Below are 19,231 nucleotides of genomic sequence, written 5' to 3' on the forward strand. Positions count from 1 at the left end.
ATTTCAGGGGTCTGGCGATTAGCAAAAAAAGATAACAGTATAATGGAAAATTACTAGAGATGAGCGAGCACACTAGGATAAGGCAGTTACTCGATTGAGCATCACTCTTCTCGAGTAACTACATTCTTGTCCGAGCAGGCTCGGGGGTGTAGTGGGGGGGAGAGAGTAATCTCTCTCCCCCCCCCCCCCCGGCACCCCTCGCTCGACCCCCGCCGCCCCGCCCCGAGCCTGCTCGGACGAGAATACAGTTACTCCAGAATTGCACACTTTCCCAATATACTTTCTGTATCAGTTCTTGAAAGTTTTCAAAACCTCTTCTTACAGCTATTAATTAATAAGCTTCCTTGTTTACTTCTAGAAGAAGTAATAACACAAGTGAAAAGCTAGTTACAAAAGAGCTCTAATAAATGCAATGTAATTAGACATTACTGTAATCTTTTTTAACAATGAATGTTCACATTAATAGTAAGATAGTTTGTGAAAGTGAAAAAAGAATAAATAAACTTCTCCAGCTCAGCCTACAGTCCAGCAAAGTTTTCCTCATTTTAGGGAAAAAAAATCCTTCCGGCCCCAAATCTGACAAACAGAATATATCCCTGAATGAATGACACATCTTACATAATCCAGTAACTATAAAATATATTATTGTTACACTCAAGAAATGCATCCAGGTTCCATTTGAGCTCTTTTAGTGAATTCCCCATCACTGTGTCTTCAGGCAGAGTTCCATAGTCTCACTGCTCTTAGGCCGCAAAGTGTGTAGTCAGTTTGTTTTTAGAACTGCTTGTTCTTGTTTTTTCCTGTGTGGTAGTGGTGTTTTTTGTTTGTTTGTTTTTTGTTTTTTTTTTAAATTCCAGCTTAAGGCCGCCTGCAGACAAGCGGGTCGGATCCGGCAGCGAGAATTCTCGCCGCGGGACCCGACCCGAGAGCCTGCAGGGACGAGCGCGTACTCACCCGCGCCTGGCGGCCCCGACTCTTTCATGTCCCGGCTGCGGCGCAGCCGGCGCATGCGCAGACCGGAGCCGGCGGCCGGGTGAGTGCGTGCCCCGCACAAAAATAGGACGTGCCGCGGTTTGTTTGCCGCACGAGATTTCGCGCGGCCAAACCGCGGCCGTCTGCATAGGAGTGCGTATTGTAATGCACTCCTATGCAAACTTTCAGTGGCGGAAATGCCACGGGAAATACCGCCGCGGGATTTCCGCCCGTGTGCAGGCGGCCTTACAGTAAAGAATCCCCTGCTATGTTAGCATAAAAAAACCTTCTCTCCTCTAGATGTAGATGATGCCCCCTTGTTACAGTTCTTGGTATAAATAGGTCATTAGAGAGATCTCAGTTTTGACCTGTTATATATGTGAAAATTTGTTTGTCACAAATGTTTGTTACTAAAGCAGCTGAAGGAATGTTGATTCATTGCTATGTGAAACAAACATCGTTTTTTACAGTTAAACGAAGCCAATTGTATGGTTAAATAAGACACTTTATCATTTAGCTAGTAAATAATTTAGACGTGTGGTGGATCCAGAATGCCTATGAAAAAAAGTCCTGACGAAAGCAAAGTAAGTAAAGTTACTGCGAGCGTGTGAGACAATTGAACAACGTGACCAACAATTTAAGAATGAGCTGAAAGAACCAGGACATCAAGGTCTGCAGAGACCCCAAAACAGCATCAGGCCCAAACTCAAAAAGAGAGGGAATGAGCCAGTGCATCAAGGGCAACAGAACTAGCGTGAGACCTGATTGTAAGTATTGAGAGAAAGAATTGAGGCCAGAATTCTAAAAGAGAAAGACCGAGACAGTGCACGAAGGGCAGCAAGGCATTTTAATTTGTTGATGGTTTTTAATATAGTCCTCACAAGGACTAAAATTAAAATCTGTATGTTATTATTGACCAAATGGATCGAATATGTAGCTTCTGTCATGATAAGAAATTTAAAATGAAGCCTCTCGTAATGTGGTGTAGGAGTAGAAACCTGAGCAATGCCAGGTATAGAAAGCTGAATATATATGAATACTATCACTACAAAAAGACATTTTGAAAACTATGATGTACTGATATACAAAGTATATAAGAAATTTGCATAATATATAAATGTAACCCCTTTAAAATATTGAATACTGTGTATACCCTTGACACTGCTTGGCTAGAGGAGTCTCTTGTTTTAGTACTACTTGAAATTCCATTTCTATCCGTTCAGTCATGTCTGACTCTTGGATACTCTGTAGGCCAGCCCTCTCCATGCTTCTCTATTCAATACGGTTGCTTTCAATTGGCTCATGACTGATGTCCATTCCTGTGACTTTCTTGATGGTGTCTAACAAACGTGTCTTTTCCAGGTTTCCTTTTACCACTGACCATTCTAAGTAGCATCTCTTTTTGAAGCAAATACACCCCCATCACGTGTCCAAAGTAAGTCAGTCTCTGTCTCATGATCTTGCCTTTCAGGGATACCTCTGGGTTGATTTGGTCCAGGACAGCTTTGTTGGTGACATTAGCTGTCCAGGGCATTTGCAGCCGTTTTCTCCAAATCCACAGCTCGAAACTGTGGATTTTCTTCTGTCTGCTATCCTCAGTGTCCATGTCTTACAGCCATATGTTGCAATTGGGAAGATGATGGCTGTGATTAGCCTTTGTTTTATGGTGACTTAGACATCCCTGCACTTCCATATTAGGTCCTTGCTCACCTTGCGTTACGTGTGCTGCTGAGACATGTTGTACTACTGTGCTTCCAGCAGCACAGCACTCTCAGGGTTAATGATTGAACTGGCTGGGTGTGGTACTTCCTGCTAACCAATCACCTGGGTCTGTGCTTACATATAAACCCAGCTCCTGGTCAGTCTGAAGCTGGTCTTGTACTGTTTGGATGTATCTGTGACAAGTGTCCTGTTACTTGTTCTCTGTTCTGTTGCAGCTTGCTGTGTGATCTGTGCCTTGTTGTTCATGTCCGTTTATTTTGTGTCAGTTTGGTCTGCTAAGTTTGTTTGCTATGTCTGGGCTAGGTTGGCCCCTAGGGCCCTCTAGTAGATGTGTCTTGTTAGTGTAGGAACTGCTAGATACGAGGGGCCTTGCAGCTTAAAGGGGTTGTCCCGCGAAAGCAAGTGGGGTTATACACTTCTGTATGGCCATATTAATGCACTTTGTAATGTACATCGTGCATTAATTATGAGCCATACAGAAGTTATTCACTTACCTGTTCCATTGCTAGCGTCCTCGTCTCCATGGTGCCGTCTAATTTCAGCGTCTAATCGCCCGATTAGACGCGCTTGCGCAGTCCGGTCTTCTCCCTGATGAATGGGGCCGCTCGTGCCGGAGAGCTGGTCCTCGTAGCTCCGCCCCGTCACGTGTGCCGATTCCAGCCAATCAGGAGGCTGGAATCGGCAATGGACCGCACAGAGCCCACGGTGCACCATGGGAGAAGACCCGCGGTGCATCGTGGGTGAAGATCCCGGCGGCCATCTTAGTAAGGTAAGTAAGAAGTCGCCGCAGCGCGGGGATTCGGGTAAGTACTAAACGTTTTTTTTTTTTTACACATGCATCGGGTTTGTCTCGCGCCGAACGGGGGGCCTATTGAATTTTAAAAAAACCTGTTTCGGCGCGGGACAACCCCTTTAAGTTCATTGGCCAATGTACGAACTAAAACCTCACATTTATATTCAGCCTATCATCTGCTATTAGTGTTTGCATTGTGGCTGCTGTATGCTGTGTATTCTGGCTCTGTGTGTCCTGTGGTTCAGGCCCTGTCATGTGGCATGTGTTCTGTTCTGGTGTGTGGCCCCTTAGGATCAGCTAGGGCCAGATCTGAAGACCGCTGGGCTGCCCTTATTGGGGCAATGTCCCCGCTTAGGTAGGGCACAGTCATCCCCCGTGTAGCACAGGGTCAGTTTGCCAGAAATCCATGTGCGTACCCACACGATCGTAACGTAATGTTCCCCTCCCACTTACAAAAGGGGGTGCATTATGTTGTGCAACATGTATGTTGTATGCAGTATGTTATGTTAGTATGTTATATGTTGGTCCTGAGTATGTTATGTTAGTTATGTTGTATGCTATGTGATATACATTAAGTTGTGTGTGAACAGTGACAGGTCCAGTGTCTGTGCTCGTGGCGGGACATCAGGTGTGGATAGTCATGTTCTGCATATGTTGGTATGCATATGTGGATATGTTGTGCAACATCTATGTTGGTATGTTATACTGCTATGTTATGCAACATCTGTTAGTATGCATTATGTTGATATGGTATGCAGTATGTTATATGTTGTTATGGTATGTTATATGTTGATTCTGAGGATGTTGTGTGTGTGGACAGTGACTAGTCCAGTGTCTGCACAGATGGCCAGACATCAGTTGTGGATAGTCCTGTTCTTAGGATGTTGTATGTGAACAGTGACAGATCCAGTGTCTGTGCAGCTGGCCAGACATCATGTGTGGATAGTCTTGTTCTGAGGATGTAGTATGTGAACAGTGACAGGTCCAGTGTCTGTGCAGGTGGCTGGACATCATGTGTGGATAGTCATGTGCTGAGGATGTTGTATGTGAACAGTGACAGATCCAGTGTCTGTGCAGGTGGCCAGACATCAGGTGTGGATAGTCCTGTTCTGAGTATGTTGGGGTTCATATGTATATTAGTCACACTGTGTTGTAGTGTCTGTTGCATGCGGTTGTTGGAGCAAGTTTCCCCGTATTTCCCCGCAGATGGTTTGGACACCTGCTGTTCCTCCCCTCCTGGCGTTCTGGGGTGGTGCACTCAGTAGTGTGTGGTATGGTGACCGTGCAAGTGTAGCCACTCGCAGGTTTCTCCTTTCCCTTGGCAGGTGCGGCCTCTGAACATCTGATTTTTGTGTGCGTGGTGCGAGCTGGTGACGCCGGCCACAATTTTCCTTATAGCTAGATAGGTGTTCTGGCAGTCCTTCCCCTTGTACGGTGGGTATGGTGGCTCCATACAACTTTGGTGGCATGCATGTTGTGTCTGAGTTCCATCTCTGTCTGTTACCCCTTCTGCGTTATGCAGTTTGTATTCCTGTCTCGGGTTCCCTCCTGCGGCGAGGTGCGCCCAGTGAACGTAATTTGCTGTAGACCCCGGTGCGGGAGGTACCAGTGTGTACTTCCTTCTCCTGCTGACTGGCTGGCGTCCGCATCAGGGCCGTAGTGGTAAGTCCTGTGCACGATATGTCAGTAGAGTGGGCTGCCTTGTGGTTCATGTCCGTTTGTACATTTATTTTGTGTCAGTTTGGTCTGCTGAGTTTGTTTGCTATGTCTGCGCTAGGTTGGCCCCTAGGGCCCTCTAGTAGATGTGTCTTGCTAGTGTAGGGACTGCAAGATACGAGGGGCTTTGCCGGGGCTTGCAGCTTAAGTTCATTGGCTAATGTACGAACTAACACCTCGCCTTTATATTCAGCTTATCATCTGCTATAAGTGTTTGCATTGTGGCTGCTGTATATTCTGGCTCTGTGTGTCCTGTGGTTCAGTCCCTGTCATGTGGCCTGTGTATGTGTCCTGTTCTGGTGCGTAGCTCCTAGGATCAGCTAGGGCCCAGATCTGAAGACCGCTGGGCTGCCCTTATTGAGGCAATATCCCCGCTTAGGTAGGGCACTGTCATCCCCCGTGTAGCACAGGGTCAGTTTGCCAGAAACCCGTGTGCATACCCAGTCCTCCTTTGGTCACAATCGTGTGGGCCCCGTGCTTAGTTTGCCCACATGATCGTAACACCTTTGCCATATACCTCAGTGTTAAACGATGTTTTATCTCACCTGTCAAGCTGCCACTATAATTGATGAGGTACCCAAGGAATATGAAACTATTAACCACTCCAATTTCCTTATTGTTGACCTTTATGTGGACTTCCTTGTTGGCAGTGGTCATGATCTTTGTCTTGATGTTCAAGTGAAGTCCCATCTTCTCACTTTCTTCTTTTAACTTTAGGATCAGTGTCTTTAGATGCTTTGCTGCCTCTGCTACCAGGGTCATATCAACTGCGTATCTTAGATTAGTGATGGTTCTTCCACCTATTTTCAACCCAAACCCTCATCATTTAAGCCCAGCTGCCTCATGATCACTTCTGCATAGAGGTTGAAAAGAAAAGGAGAGAGGATGTATCCTTGTCTTGTGCCCTTTTTGATCTTGAACTATTCTGTATCCCAGCATCTGGTTCTCACTGTGGCTTCTTGATTGCTGTAGAGGGACCTGGCCAACGTGATCAGCCATCTGGTACTCCTACCTCCCTCGGTGCTTTCCAAAGCTTATCATACTCAACACAGCGTTGGTATAATCAATGAAACATAGAGCTTCTTCTGTTTCACCTCAGGTTTGCAATGTGGTTGCAGGAACCTCTGCCCTTGCAGAATCCAGCTTGAACATCAGGACGTTTCTGGTCAAGGATATTGCCCAATTGCTTCTGGATGATTTTCAGAAGCACCTTGCTGGCGTGGGGAATCAGTGTGATCTTTCAGTCCTTGACATCTCCCTTCTTTGGCAATCGGATGAAAACTGATTTTTACCAATCCTTTGGTCATGTGCAGGTCCTCCAGATTGTCTACCATAGTGTTGCAAGTGTAGCTCTTGCGACTGGTATGGGCAGCTCTGCAGGAATTCGATCGATGCCAGGTGCTTTGCTCATTGGCAGCTGTATCATTACCCACTCCACTTTCCACAGGCCTGGTTCCAGATCCTCTTGGCTTCCATGTTCGCCAACGTATAATTCCTCTGTATAGCGTCTCCATTTCTTCTTGACACCCTACTGGTTACTGTTTTAATTCCCATCATGGTCCTCGATGGCTGTTTCACAGTGGCAAATAATTCCCTGGCGTGACCCTTGTTATAGGCTAATTCAAGGCTCATGCATCAGGTGTTCAGGAAGTTGTTCTTGTCGTTCCGGGCTTCTCTTTGGAATTTGCATCGAGTCGCCATGCCTTATCCAGCCTTCCCTTAAGGACCATTTACACACAAAGACAATCTTTCAAACAATTGAAAGATTGACAGTTTTAGCGACCATTTTGCATTGAGTGTTAATGGACACTAATGTCCATTAACACGTTATTAACTTAATGTGCATGTAAAAGGACCCCGGGAGCTGTTTGCAGAACACAGCATGTGGTCTGAGCTCTGCACATAGCTCCTTTGTTCTCACACGGGCTGTCAGAATACAATGTAATCTCCGACTCCCGTGGAGAACACAGCATACAGTCCCTGTTATGTTCCCTCCGGCTAAACGATGGATTTTAAGCTTTGAGCAATTTCAGTGATGTTTCCCTTTTGTCTCTACCCACAGTTCATTTGGGTCCCCACTTTCTTGCTCGAACAAGTCCAACCAGTTTCTCATCTTGACTGTGCATAGTGCAAATTTCCTCTATATCGCAGTATGCTTGAGCTTGCATAGTCTGACCCCAACTTTGACAATAAGAAGCTGGTCATAAGACCCGCAGTCTGTACCTGGTAGTATTTTTGCAGAGAAAATTGAACCTTTCCATTTCTGCAGGCAGAAGATACAGTTGATTTGTTTGCGATACTACCCATTTGGGGATGTCCAGGTGTAGAGACACCATTTCGGCTGGGTAAAGAAGGTGTTGATGATTCTAAACTTGTTCTTCTGGCAAAACTGAATAAGGTGTCATTCCTCTCCCTTAGGGTGGCTGCTTCTATTTGCAACATTGAATTCCCCATGGTGTGTGCACATGTCCGTGCTTTACAGGCGTGTGCCTGCAGAGATAGGACATGCGTGCACCATTGGCAATGCACGCATTGTTTTCAATAGAGCTGCCGGCACCCCCCACATTCTTTTTCAGGGAAGTGCTTTACATATAAGCCCTTCCCTGAAAAAGAAAGATTTTAGTGGCTTAGTACCTCAGCCAATCACATTCAGCTCTTTCAGCAGCCGGGGATTTTAAATCCCCGCCTGCTGATAGATCAGCACCACAGTGCAGGGGACGTTAGGAGAAGACATGGTTGAGCCCCGGCAGCTGAAGGGAGGTGAGTATCTATTTTTTTTTTAAGCACTTTTACTGGATTTTCAGGGAAGGGCTCATATTTAAAGCTCTTCCCTGAAATCAATTGAAGAGGTTGCCGGCAGCACAATCCTATACTGCAGCTGACATGTGTGACAGCTGCGGTAGAGAATTGAAGAATTCCTCTGCTGCATCTGTCACAGATGTGGCAGATGTAGCAGCAGGGAATTCTTTTAACTAGCAGGGATGAAGGAAACATCTGCCGCGTGCGGCAGATGTGTTCTTCATCCCCGCGGGGGTCACGGCAGCGGTGGAGAGGTAAGTAATTTTTTATTTATTTATTTTTTTACACTAAAATCTTTTTCAAGGAAAGGCTTATATGTAAAGCTCTTTCCTGAAAAAGAATACAGTGATGCCGGCAGACCATTGTTTTCAATGGAGCCGCCGACAGCAGCCGCAGCTCCATTGAACACAATGCGTGCATTTTAACCCCTTAATGACGCAGCCTTTTTTCTTTTTCCATTTTCGTTTTTTCCTCCCCCCTTTAAAAAAATCGTAACTCCTTTATTTATCCATCGACGTCACTGTATGAGGGCTTGTTTTTTGTGGGACGAGTTGTATTTTTCAATGGTGCTATTTAAAGTACCATTTAATGTACTGAAAAACTTTTTACAAATTCTAAGTGGAGTAAAATGAAAAAAAAAACCCCGATATTTCGCCATTTTTTTAGTGCGTCTTGTTTCTACGGCACACAAACGGCAACAATAACGACATGATAACTTCATTCTACGGGTCGGTACGATTACTACAATACCAAACTTGTATAGTTTTTTTTTTACTATACTCCTCTTTTTTTTTAAAGACATAAATTTTTTTTCAATTATTTTGTGCGCGCGATAACTTTTTTATTTTTCCGTCGACGTAGTTGAGCAAGGTCTCATTTTATGTCCTGTAGTTTCTTAAAGTACCAATTAGGAATACATACGACTTTTTGATCGCTTTTTATTGCGGTTTTTCTGGGAGACAGGGTAACTAAAAAAGTGCATTCCTGGCGTTCTTTTTTTTTTTTCGGACTACGTTCACCATGCGGGAAAAATAATGCGCTACTTTGATAGTTCGGACTTTTACGGATGCGGCGATACCAAATACATATTTTTAATTTATTATTTAGATTTTTTAATAATAGATATGGCTAAAGGGGGGTGATTTAAACTTTTACAACTTTTTTTTTTCAATAAGAAAAAACTTTATTGATTTTTTTTTTTTTACATTACTTTGAAGTCCCCCTGGGGGACTTTAAGATGCGATGCTTTGATCGCTCCTGCAGTATGACGTAATGCTATAGCATTACGTCATACTGCTTTTTGACAGGCAGTCTATCAAGCCACCCCACGGGGATGGCTTCATAGGCAGTCTGTTAAGGCAGCCCTGGGGCCTTTCATTAGGCCCCCGGCTGCCATGACACCCGCACGGCTCCCCCGATCTCACCCCCGATCTGACGCCCGCACTGTATGAAGAGAGGTAGCCACGCAACCTCTCTTCATACATGCCCCGTGGCTCCATGACGTACCGGTACGTCATTGGTCGTTAAGGGGTTAAAAAAATTTTTTTCAGGGAAGAGCTTATATGTAAAGCCCTTCCCAGAAAAACAACTCAGGGGTGTCGGCAGGTCATTGCCTTCAATGGAGCCACCGGCAGCAGCTGCGGCTCCATTGAAGACAATGCATGGACCTGCATTCACGAGTGTTTTTGCACGTACATGGGTGCGCACCTATGTATACGCAAAAACATGTTCATGTGAAGCCACCCTTAGGCTGTGTTTGCCAACCACTCCTGCAACCTCTTCTTCCGACTTGGAATTACACTGAACCAAATGCAAATCCAGTAATGACACATCGCTATCTCCAATTATGTTTTTAAATGTAATGAGGCATGCACAGGTTAGCCAAACACTGATAACATCAAAAATGATAGCTGGTAGTAGGAGAGGCTCTAACCTATCTATGTGAAACAAGGTGTTTCTGCATTATTTTGTGACCTACATTTTTTGATGATTACTCTGACACATCCATTATGTAATTACAAGATTGCACTACATTAAAAGTAGAAAGTTTATTCAACTTCGGAGACCAACAGCATCCCATCCCAGGCAACACATTTTTGGTTGGCCAGGTATTAATTCCATTTGTGCTTAAAAATATATTTCTGCAGTTTGCAGTGTAAGGTCTCGTAAACACAGCTGCATTTCCATTGAGGAAGATGGAGCCTTACTGTACTTCAGTATGCATCCAACTTCATACCAAGACATGCAGTTTTCCCTTTGAATTTGACAAAAAAAACCTGTGTCATGTTCAATCACCTGTAGCAGGTAGGAGATAATATGTCCCTTTAAGGTAAATAAAAAATAGAAAATATATAGGTGATTAAATATATAGAGTACACGTAAAAAGGTAAATATATGAAAAATGCAAACAACGTGTAACATGTTAATGGGTCTTAGAGGAAGAGATTTCTAAGAGTCTCTACAGCAACTGTTGTTTGTGACCTGGAGAATCTATGGGATAGCTGGGTTACAGGCTGCAATAATGGTGCATTCAGAGTCAAGAGTTCCCAAAATGGCCGAATGCATCATCACGAAGCTGTAAGGTAAGGTGACCAGACATCCCGACTTAGGTGGGACAGTCGTGCTTTGGGACCCTGTGTCCTGCTTTACCCAGGGTTCCCAAGTGGGTCACCATGAAAACCACTACCAGTCGGAGTGCCACGGTGGCACTGCTGCAGGATGCACACACTGACAGCAGTGTGTGCACCCAGGATCCTCCTCACCTGACCTCTCCTCCTTTGTTCTGCAAAAGGAGAGGAGAAGGCGTTCAGGTGCACATGCTTCCGCCCGCAGCAGAGCCAAGCAAAGGAGCAGTGGCGCTTTGAAGAAGAAGAGGAGGCAAGTTTATTGGTCTCAGGGGGCTACTGTGGAGCTCACTATTAACACTGGGGCAGATATAGGGAACACTATTAGTAAAAGTGTCCCCTATATCAGCCCCAGTAGTAATAGTATTACTACTGAGGCCACTATTATTACTACTGGGGCTAATATAGGAGACACTATTACTACTGAACCCAATAAAGGGGTCACTATTATGACTGAGGCCCAAAATAGTGATATAGGAGATACTTACTACTGAGGCCACTGTGGGGGTCACTCTTATTACTGGTGCTGATATTGGGGACACTATTTCTACTGAGGCCACTCTGCACGTGGCAGCATACCTCAAGCTGACTTTGGGTATGTTTACATGTGGAGGAAATGCTGCAGAATGTCCACAGCGGATATTCCCAAGGCAAATTACGCAGCATTTCCGCATCCAAAAAATAGTCCAAATCCACACCATCAGTGTAGATTTTTAATGGAAATCAGCCAAACATCTGCATATGGTTTCATACTATATGACACTTCCACACACCTCCTCCAAAGGCTTCCAGTGGCCCCGGTCTATTTTGAAACAGCTCTCTTCTTTTTATAACGAAGCAGGTAAAATCATACATCGTGATAAGCCCCGCCCCCTGAAATGTTGGAACTTTGCGATAAATAAGTGGGTTTTGGGTTGCAGTTTGGTCACTTATGTGATTACTATTATCCATTGGATAACAGCGATCACATGACCAGTAACCGCATACCATGTCCCCCCGTGACTTCTCCAGGCTCTCCATGGCTACCTTTGGTAGCCAGGAGTAGGGAAATTTTTAATTTCCTGGGCAATCCTTGACTTTTGCATGTGTGTCCACCATTATGCTGACGGGCGCATGTGCCGAAGCTGGGTAAGGTCTGCAGATAAAGATCCAATCAGGAGACGCATCCGGGGACCTTAGTTATATAATTTCATTTCCCCTCACGATCTGTAAGGGAAGATGAAACTTTAACTTTTTTAACTTTTTAACTTTACATGATCACTGTTTTCTGATGGATTACTCCACAAGCTTTTCAGTACATTTTATGGTACATTAAATAGCACCATTTAAAAATACAACTCGTCCTGCAAAAAACAAGTCCTCATACAGCGACGTAGATGGGTAAATAAAGGGGTTATGATTCTTTAAATGTGGGGAGGAAAAAACGAAAATGGAAACGAAAAAAAAAAGCCCACGTCATTAAGGGGTTAAGGACCAGACACTTTTTAGGGATTTTACATCTGTGGTGGTTTAACTGTCCTATATTTTTTCCTTCAGCGCTAAAATTATTTTTGCTGTGTTTTTTTTCTTGTGATACATAGGGCTATATTTTTAATAACTTTTTCACTGACTTTTTTTTCCGTTTTTTAGTTTTATTGGAGATAAAAAGCTAAAAATAATGATCTTTTTTTAACATTTATAGTTCTTTTTTTAATTGGTATATTTACGCTAAAATAAAGTATGGAAATGGGTTCCTTATTTAGTTTCGGACCTTTTGATATATAGTATGTATAGTTTTGGATTACAATGCGCATACGGCGACGGTTTTGGTTGGCATCGGCTTTGGGTTATTTTCTTTTTTATGTATATATTTGTATTTTATTCTGTAATTTTGTTTTACTTATTTATGTAATTACTTATTTTACCATCTATGTTCCCCATAATGTCATATAAGACCTCTGGGGGACATTCACATGTTTTCTTTTGATTTTAATTTGACACTCTTTCATCCATAGGAGCCTCAGTTACAGGAGAAAACAACCCCTGTAGTGACAATAGTCACTGGCAGTGCTGATCAGGGTCTGCTACGAACCTGCAGCTCTGCTGTAGCAGGGAATCACAGCGATCACGTGACTGCTGGCTCGTGTAGTGGAAGTTATACTTCCACTTTTAGTACATAGTACTCATGCACTCGACTCGGTTTAAAGCCCAGGACCAAGTGTGGTAAATTTACTGTGCTTGGTTCTTAATGGGTTAAGGTGAACTGTTTAAATAAAAAGAAAACTATGAAAAAAATAGTTTTCTTTGTTTACGGCAGGGGGTTTAAGACATAACCTTTTTTTTTTCAGTCCTCAGCAACTACTTTGTGGGTGAGGTGGTTTGGGGGGAGGACAATGGGCAGACAGAGAGAGCCCTCTTTTTCTCTCAAACTTCTTAGGTGCTGCAGTGTTTAAGGATATTATTGTACCTTGTCACCACTGGAAGTTAGGGGTGGTGACAAGGTATCAGCTGTCAAACAATGTAGTAACACCCCAGGCTCGTGATTGGCTGGGGGCGTGTGTAATCCCCCAAGTGCCGTACTGACCTAGCATGAGGACAGTGGCGCGGGCAAAGCTAGAGGCACCAGAGGAAACTGGCCACTGCCGTTCTGAGATGGCAGGAAGACAGCAGCGACCCTGGGAGTGGCGGCAGAGGCACAGACGCCAGAGGAGACCGGCGGGGCTGGGAGTGGCGGCCTGTTGAATCCCCCAAGTGCCATTCTGACACGGCAGGAGGACCACACCAAGACTGCGACTGGGAGCGGCAGCGGCGGTGGCTGAGGCAGAGGGACAGCAGACCCCATCAGTGACTGACCGGGGCAATTGGCGGCCGGGATGGAGCTGACAGCTGGCACAGTGGCTGCAAAAAAGTGGCCACACTGAGGGAGTGTAGGGACAGCAGCAGGGTGTATATCGATTTATAGAGCCTCGTGTGGCGCAGAGTGTAAGCTCACGACCTGAAGATTGCAAGGTTCCATCCTTCCGAGGTCGGTAAAATGAGTACCCAACTTGGTGGGTCATAAATAAAAATTATCTGAAAGTGCTGCGCAATAAGATTTATTTATTTTATTTTATTTATTTTGTGCCCGTGCGGGAGGGTTAAGGTTAGTTTTACTATTAGGCTTACATTTATAGCTGTAAAGGCTTCAGCATTTAGTTAAATAATGCAAGCCTAACAGTAAAACTAACCCCCTAACCCTCCAGCCACAAAATCAATCCACACGCTGCTGCTAGGACTTACTGAATTCAAAAATCGGGAGCTAGGGGTGTGACAGGGGCGTTCCTCCATCCAAGCCCTGTCAAACCCCTAGCTTCCAGGTGGCGACAAGATACAATAATACCGTGTTTAACACTGTGGCACCTAAGTGGTTAAAACAAGCATGGACCATCATTATAAGATGTTAGTATCTGCGAAGGCACTGGGACTGCAGTGCGCATAGCACCGTTATGTTCTTCTGCAGTATCACAGTAGAAAACGGTGCATGAAAATAAGTACCCTGAATGGTTACTGTAAAAAGACAATATGACGGTAGTTAAGGGGTTAATCTGATAAAAATAAATATTCAAATGATAAATTAATCTGCACATCAGAAATGTCCTGTACCCCCGTAGTCTTGCACTTACCTATCATATTTCACATCTTTGCAGGAAGTTATAACAATTATCCCAGAAACAGCAGCAAGAACTCCTTGAACAGAGGAAACAATTCTGAAAAACAAAAGATGAAAAAGAAGCTAAAATGTGCATTTATTATTCGGTAAAACTGAACCAGTGACATGATCCAGGGCCTCAGTTGCCACCTTTTTTCCTCCCTTCATTTGGCAGCCACATCTTCCACCCCCATGCTCCTGTTGTCAGAAACAGACGCCGCATGCTTTCCTGACCCAGGCTGTGTTTCACTACTACCCTTACGACATGTGCTGCCCTTTAAAGGACCAGCGCACAAACAGTTTAAAGTCCTTGGTCAATTCTAACAAGTTCTGAGCTATTTAGTTCTACGCTGCCCACTGGAGTTGCCTGATTAATTAGTCTCTATTGTGTACAAAGACGTCTGCCGTTCTGATAGGTCTACTGGTTTTATTCTATGCCTGTTCCAGTAAGCTTTCCTGTCTTCCCCACTCCTGACCTCATCTTATTTATTGACCACCTTTATTCATTCTGCTGCCTGCCCTAACCCTTGGTCTGTTTCTTGGTTACACAGGAATTCCAGCAGTCAGACCTCCCACTACCATATCTCTATCTACACCCACTGGCACTGCATTACATTAAAGCTGACCAAGTTGCGCCAGCTGCCTCTTAACCAAGACTAGTTTTAAGATAACGGTCTGAGGTTCTCAGTACCAAAGACTATATCCCATTTGGTGAGGTTAAAGGGCGAAAACCAGGAGACCCAAGCTGCAGCCTCTGGATCTAGCCCTAAGCCAAATTGGTTTTTAGGCACCATAGATGGCACACCCACTGCCCTGACAGTTCCATAATAAGAAACCATTAACAGCCTGTGGGGTCATACTGATTTCATACAGAGGCATATGGAGTTCTTTTTGCACCATGCTCTATCATATGCTGCATTACAATGGCACTGCTTCTAATAAAGAGCTCCTTAGTGCTGCTATACAGAGGAACCATACAGTGTGTGACACTAGGGGGTTAGTCACGACTCGAGACTGCGATCTTTCCTCCCCAGATCGTGGCACTCTCAGGAACTCACTTGACAACCAGAACTTTATATCTGGCACTTGCCAGTTTTATTACGTCACTGCAATGATTTACAGCACTTCACACTTGACAGTAAACCAGTACATAAATCAACACCTAGTTGTCTGGCCTCTAACTATACATTATATATGGCCCTGTCTAACAGGCCTAATGCCATCACACATCACAACAGCGTAACCAAAGTCCTTTACCAACACTTGTGTTATAGTACAGAGGGCATCTCTTCCACACAGGCCGGGTGCCAGAATCCCAGGAGTTCAGAAACTACCAACCGAGAGGGACACTTCCTTTTTGCAAAACCTTTTCATACGCCTCCTAATTAACAAGCAGGGGCACCCTTTCTCTGCCAGACAGACATTTACTGAGCCTTCTAATGGCTATTTCTGACACTTTGCTACTACAAGTAGCACACAGAGTGCTTATGGCTGATAATACCAATATCACTCCCCCAATACAAAGGCCCAGATAGCTGAGATATGGAAAATTAGGTAGGGTCCTTATACTTTAAGGATAACTGCGCTTTCTAAAAATGCGAGAGAGAGAGATTGATTCTCTAACTTCCCGGTGTCGTACAAACATGAATTTGGCACAACCATTCTTTAGCACCCAAACAGGAAAAGTAAAGAAAAGTAAAAAGTGATCAAAACAATCATATGTACTCCAAAATGGTACCAATAGAACCTACAGTACGTACCGCAGAAAATGAACAGTATATTTTAATAGTAGTACATAGCAAAAAATAACAATTTGGTATTGAAGTCATTGTACTTACCCATAGAATAAAGTTGTAATTTAATTTTTTCTGCTGTACGCATAGAAACAAGACCCCCCTCTTACAAATGAACAATGTTTTCCTGCATGGCACCACAATACGATGCTATGCGGGAAACATTGTGGCATGTTCTATCTTGCTGCATGCTCTTGCTTTGCGCCGTCCATTGGTTTCAATGGGGCCGGCGGCAGCATTGCACCACGTGCAATGCAATGCCAGGTCTCCCATTGAAAATAATAGGAGAGACTTTGTTATCCTCCACCACAGCTGACAGCCATGCCAGAGGATCCCTGCATTTCCAAAGTGATGCGAGGCTGTTTTCACATCCCTGGGGATTTCAGATGGATGGCATGCTCAATATGCGGGCGGGATTCACGGTCCTATATCGCGTTTGCTCGTGTAAAGTTAGCCTTAGGTGCATGTTGCGTAACTATTCAGATCGAAAGCGCTCAATGAACCAATCAGAGCAATCCCTTTCTGGAGGCGGGGTCTTCAGACCCTGCTACCATCAAGTAATGCTCTGTCTGTGATGACAAGTACCTGGAAGCCTGCAGGGATGCCAAAGAACAGCGGAAAGGACCCGAAAGGCACTTGCTAGGTGAATATTACTTTTTTTTTCACGTAGTGTAGCTTTCAGGGTAGGGCTTATGTTTCAAGCTCCCCACTCCGAAAATCAGGGTAGCAACCTCTGTTTAGCGCTGCCAAAAACGTGGTACTAAGTTGTGCCGCGTTTTCAGCAGCCATTTCAATGGGCGACACACAGCTGAAAACGGCCAAAAATAGGACATGCGTTGCTTTCAAAGCGTTTTAACGCTTGTGTGAGCAGCCCCATTGAAATTAATAGGAGCGTTGTACAGTGTTTAGCGCAGCGCTGAAAACACTGTACAGAAACGCCTGTGTAAGGGGAAGCCCAAGGTTAATGATAACATGTTTCTGAAAGGTAAATGGTTCATAAATGGTGAATGAAATGTAAAGCCAAATCAGCCCTGCACACTGCAATCACAAGTTGGAAGGCTCAAGAACAATGGCATACAAATATAGTTTGACCTTACAATAACTACCTCTCTCTGAATGTTATCATAGCAAGAAACACCCAATGCCTGAACAAAGCGATAACAACCCAGGCACAAACAAGATAGTAACTTCAACTTTAGATTTATGATCTCCCACACTAGAAATCACAAACATCACAACCCATACACATTGTACAGGAGCAGCTACAAAAAGCAACCTGTGCCGCATAGGAAAATGCAAAAACATTGTGAAATTCAATGTGAAAGACCAAGGAGCTGTAGCAGCTCTGCTTGTCGGTATTTTTGTATTGCAAATTCATTGGGTTTATCAATGATTAAAAAACAAATAATGTATAATCTATGCAAGGAAATGTATAACACTTCCTTTTTTTATGTAGCTTAGGGCGGTTTCACATCTTTGTCGGAGGTTCTTTCGCAGGTTGGGCTAAAAATACTGAAATACAGAGAATGTAGCACTTCTTCTATCCAAAAGCCAGGCATCTGGGCAGAAAGCGGGTGGACCTCATTATAGTCAATGGGGTCCATCTGATGCTGTTCGGTTCAACCCAGAGACTGAACCATTCAGCCGCGGGATTCCCCTTTCCTGCTCAACAAACGTAGCAGGCAAATAGAATCCCTGCCGCAGATGTGTAACCATCCATATCCCCTTAACCCCTTAACGACTGCCCCATCGGAAAACTACGTCCTCAGTAAGTGGGCTTTAATCCTAGAGGACGTAGTTTTATGCATCCTTTTTGGATTAATGCCCACTGGCCTGAGGACGTGACAGCTCCATGCTGTCGGTGCCAGCAGGTAGCCGACAGCATGGAGCTGTCATCCCAGGATGCGGGCAGTCCCCCCCGGTATTGCGATCGGCGGTATCCAATGGATAGCGCCGATCGCAAAAAAGTAAAGAAAAGTGCCTAAAAAGTTAGATATTCAGCTGCCCTGATGGATCGGATCCATCAGAGCAGCTGAAAATTCTTACCTGGCTTGTCGGCGGTGTCCCCCGGAGATCGGGTCCTGCCGGACCCGCCGGCGGTCTTCTGCGCATGTGCGCCAGACGATGACGTCAGGCGCATGCGCTTGAAATCTCCTGGCTCCTGAAGGTAGCCCGGAACCAGGAGGTGTTACCGGGGACCGCGGTGAGCGGTCCCTGGGCACGCGATCGCCGCTAACCATTGGATAGCGGCGATTGCGAAAAAGTTAAAAAAAAAAATCGGATCCATAAGGGGAGGTGAAAATACTCACCTAAGTCCTCCCCGATGTCCCGGGACCCGAATCCCCGTCTGCGCATGCGCACCCGATGATTGACATCGGGCGCGTGCAGAGACAGGCTCAAGCCCCGGGAAATTTAAAATCCTTCTGCTCTTGGCTGCCATGTGTAGCCAGGAACAGAGAGATTATACCGGGGACATGATCACTGTTATCCAATGGATGACAGTGATCATGTAAAGTTAAAAAAAAGTGTAAAAAGGGAAAAAAAAGTGTAAAAGTAAAAAAAAAAGTTTTAAAAAAGTTTTAAAAAGTTAAAAAAGCTTGCGTTTCATCTCCCCCCACGGATCATATCCGTGAGGGAGGATGAAATGACGTACCTAAGGCCCGCGGATTTATCCGCGGACCTCACCCCAGCTTCTGCGCACGCGCTCGTCGCCAAAATGGCGGACGCATGTGCAAAAGCCATGGATTGCCAGGATAATTTAAAATCTCCCTGCTCCTGGCTACAAAACTTAGCCGAGAGCCTGGAGATCTCACGGGCGGCCGCGGTGAGCGGTTCCTCGTCACGTGTTCACTGTTATCCAATGGATAATGGCGATCACGTAAAAGTAAAAAAAAGGTGAAGCGTCATCTCCCCTCACCGATGCGATCGGTGAGAGGAGATGAAACTTTTTACCGGAGGCCTCCGTATTTGCACCCCGACGCGATCTTCCTCCGTGAACTTACCCGGATTCTGCACATGTGACCACCGGCAAAACAGCGAACACATGCGCAGGAGTCGGGGAGCACAGGAAATTTAAAATCTCCTTGCTCCCAGCGACCAATGGTCACCGTGAGCCTGGAGCAGTGACGGGTGGCCTCGTTAAGCG

At 44.9% G+C, this 19,231-nt stretch overlaps 1 protein-coding gene across 1 annotated transcript in view; it reads right to left on the reverse strand.

Annotated features, from left to right (window-relative positions):
* Positions 1–19,231, reverse strand: part of TLCD3A (TLC domain containing 3A) — a 72,719-nt gene that overhangs the window by 18,525 nt on the left and 34,963 nt on the right. The window contains exon 2 of the mRNA XM_066576044.1: positions 14,268–14,351. Within this exon, the coding sequence (XP_066432141.1) occupies positions 14,268–14,351 (84 nt within the window). The remainder of the gene's footprint in view (positions 1–14,267; positions 14,352–19,231) is intronic.

This window comes from Eleutherodactylus coqui, chromosome 1 (assembly GCF_035609145.1).
Source record: "Eleutherodactylus coqui strain aEleCoq1 chromosome 1, aEleCoq1.hap1, whole genome shotgun sequence".
Classification (NCBI taxonomy): domain Eukaryota; kingdom Metazoa; phylum Chordata; class Amphibia; order Anura; family Eleutherodactylidae; genus Eleutherodactylus; species Eleutherodactylus coqui.